At 41.7% G+C, this 3,303-nt stretch overlaps 1 protein-coding gene across 1 annotated transcript; it reads right to left on the bottom strand.

Annotated features, from left to right (window-relative positions):
- Nucleotides 1–541: 541 nt before the first annotated feature.
- LOC18437108 (uncharacterized) lies at nucleotides 542–2,936 on the bottom strand. The gene has a single exon (XM_006847333.4). It carries the CDS (start codon nucleotides 2,464–2,466, stop codon nucleotides 1,462–1,464), a length of 1,005 nt encoding a protein of 334 aa, XP_006847396.1. The 5' UTR covers nucleotides 2,467–2,936; the 3' UTR covers nucleotides 542–1,461.
- Nucleotides 2,937–3,303: the final 367 nt, after the last annotated feature.

The following is a 3,303-nucleotide window of genomic DNA, read 5'->3' as shown; positions in this document are numbered from 1 at the left end:
AAAAAAAAGAAAACGAAATAAACGTATGTGATAAATGTTGCCAAAAAAATGTGAAGCAACCTTTTGTAGCTGTAACTATTAAGGTGGTGAAAGATGGAATATCAATCAATAAGTGAGTGAAATACAATAGTTACAAAGTACCATTTTACACTGTACATAAAGAAGGACAAATGTCACCTCCGCACCCACCTCACATGAATTTCACCAAACATGTCCCTGATATAAAAGTTTTTTGGGTGAATTATACAACTTACAAGTCACGATATAAAGAAGTGTTTAATTACTTATTTTGTTTGGTCATTCCAAATAAGATGGCAGAGAGGGAAAATCATCAAATAATATTGCTATTTATTGTTAAGCATGGGATTTGAAGTGGCCACTAAGGGTGCCAGCTTCAAGGGAAATACATTCATTAAAATAAATCACACACCAAGCATTACATAGGGTTGGTGGAATCCACATGCATTTGAGTTATTTTAATTGCAATAAGCAGTTCCCACATTTTTCCTTTTAATATATCTAGCATGGGAAGGGGAAGAAAGACCAAAACTCTTATCTCTTTATAAGCAATCATGTATAAAATGTTACAATAAATATTGGACAGAACAACTATTTTAATGGTGTTTCCTTCACATTTAATACAAAGGCTTCAAAAAAGTAGAGTGGTATTTTAAGAGCTCAAAATTTGAAACATAATATACATAGAAGATAATAGCTGCATTTTTCTTATTTCTTGACATAGACTAGAAGGAAGGGAGAAATGAGCCCTTCACCTCAAATCTAGAGAGGAGAGGGGAATAATTTGCACAAATTGAGAAAGGCAACAACTAACCTAACCTGTATATTCGGGCACAAGCATTGTAGCCTGGTGAGACCGAGATCTCCTCAAATGTGTGTGTAAGAGAGAGAGAGGGGTCAACATTCTAGAGAGAGAAAGAGATATAGAGAGAGAGAGAGGCTTACATGTTAAAGGAATGGGGTCAACATAGAAAACAATAAAATAGGAGGTATCAATCAATTTTGTTAGTTGTGTGAGAAGAAAGGGATCAAAATTTTGCCAAAATCCCATTGCCAGATGGGCAAAGGGCCATAATCTTCAAAATTGAATTGATGGCCCTAAAAAAATTCCAGAGTGAGAAAATACTTAAAAAAAAAAAAAAAAATTAAAAAAATTGAGACATCTCTCTCTCTCCTTCCTCTCCCAAATCCTTCCGAATCCCATTAGTCATATGACATGAAATCAAAAGGGAATATGGAGAATATTAAGAGAGACAAACAAAAGGGCCAGAGAGAGAAATCGGAAGCGGCAACCATCCACTTTCTCTCTCCTCTCGAAGAAAAGAGAGAAAGTAGGCTCTCTCTCTAGAAGAAGAGAAAAAGTGGGCAATATGTCTATTTTCTCTCTCCTCATACAGAGGAGAAACCTTCCATGGCCGTCTCTGCACAACACTTTCCATCTCCTCAGCGGCAATCAGGACACCTGACGAGCCCGTTCTCGTTGCACGCATTGCAGGTCCTGAACCCACCCTTCTCACTCACAAACCTCTTGTGGCTCCCACTGCACGTGCCGCACATAACAAACCCTAACCCACCGCACCATTCGCACGTGCCATCGCTCACACTCGCGAATTCTTCGAGCATTCGCTTGAGCTCACCTGACTCGTGCAATTGTCGAACCTCTTCGGCGCCCCCAATGCACAGGTCCCCTAAAAAGACGCGAGGCAATGAGCCCACCTCGAGCGCTGGGCTCGAGCCCACCTTGGCCTGGAGCTCGGCCACGAAACTGACGTCCATGGAGAGGTCTCGCTCATCGACGGCCACCCGCAAGCCACGTAATATTACGCGGACGGCTCTGCAGTCTTCGAAGGTTCTTCGAACCACGCGAAGGCTGGTGAAATAGAAGACCACTTTTCTTCCCTCTGATAAAGCCACTGGCTTTTCTGACGTTTCGAAAATTTCCGGTGCGTTTTCCGGTGAGCCGTCGAGCTTTTCTGATGAGTTTCTTGGGGAGAATGTATTTCCCGGTGATTCAGGCCAAGTCTTGGGCGGGTCATTCTCTTCCTGTGAAATCACTATATTTTCCTGACAAATCTGAGGTGGGTTTTTATTTTCCGATGAAATCTCAGGGTGGGTGTTATTTTCCGGCAAAATCTCGGGATGGTTTTTATGTTCCGGCCAATTCTGAGGTGGGTTTTTCTGCCTGGGCGACCTTTTGGAGGAAGAGATATTTTCCTGCCATTTGAGACTTTCCGGCGAGAGTCCGAGGAAGGGCAGAGAGGCCCATCGCCTTATGGAGGTAGAGATCCTCGCCGGCGAAGTGGCTGTTTTATGAAACACGGTAATTTTCCTGCAAGTTTCTGGCGGTGGAGGCTCTGTGAGGTTCTGGACGTCTTTGAAAGAAGGAGAGGAGAAGGCCGGAGATTGGGTTTTCCGGCGACTCGTCTTCTTCCCCCACGGCGGCCACATTGCGAGGGGGAAGAGAGAGAAAGAGACAGAGGGGAGAAAATCTAGAGAGAGAGAGCAATAAACTAGAAAAAGAAAGGGTGGACAGAGAATGGAGATGGCATCATGTTTTGTGGGGGAGAATGATTTCTGGTTGCTTGAAGCGAGGGGTTGAGTGAGTGGGTGGAAGGCCTGCAAAAGTGGGGGGAGGAGGGTTGGGATTTTTGAGGGAGTGATTGTCCTTTTTTAAGAGAGAGAAAGAAGAGAGAGAGGCGGCAAAAGGGCAGAAGCCTCTAAGATTAAAGTGGGGGCTAGGGGTTGTTAAGTTTGTTAAAAGTATTTTGCGTCCTTTTTAAGTTGTAAAACAAATATTAATGTGTGGGAATTAGTCAAATCCCCAACTCATAAGTTTAGCAACTTTCCTAAATTCGTATTTTTCATCGCAGTTTATACTTCCCCACTTTCCTTATACCTACTTAATAGAAATCGGATTCTCTCTCTCTAGATTCAAATACAAATGTATATTCTCTATACAAATCGGATTCTCTCTCTCTAGATTCAAATACAAATGGATTTTTTCTCTCTAGATTCAAATGCAAATGGGAGTCGCCCTTTCTAAATTCTAATACAAATGGGACCCTCTCTCTATTCCGTACTGACATAAATGGTCTTTCTCTCTCTACTTTTCCATATTTATAGTCAAATACTTCTCTCTCCTTTTCGATAATTATAGTCAAATACCTCTCTTTAGAAGCATATTAAACTTCTAATTTCCATCACCTCTCTCTCTCATGTATCTTTTTGCTTTTTATTTCTTATCTCCTTTTTGGGCTCTTTGATTACCCTTTTCCAATATTTATT

The sequence above is a fragment of the Amborella trichopoda genome, chromosome 8 (assembly GCF_054954075.1).
Source record: "Amborella trichopoda isolate Santa Cruz 75 chromosome 8, AtrichopodaSantaCruz75HAP2 v2.0, whole genome shotgun sequence".
Lineage (NCBI taxonomy): Eukaryota > Viridiplantae > Streptophyta > Magnoliopsida > Amborellales > Amborellaceae > Amborella > Amborella trichopoda.
The sequence above is the reverse complement of the archived record's forward strand: the minus strand, read 5'-3'. Positions and strand labels throughout refer to the sequence as shown.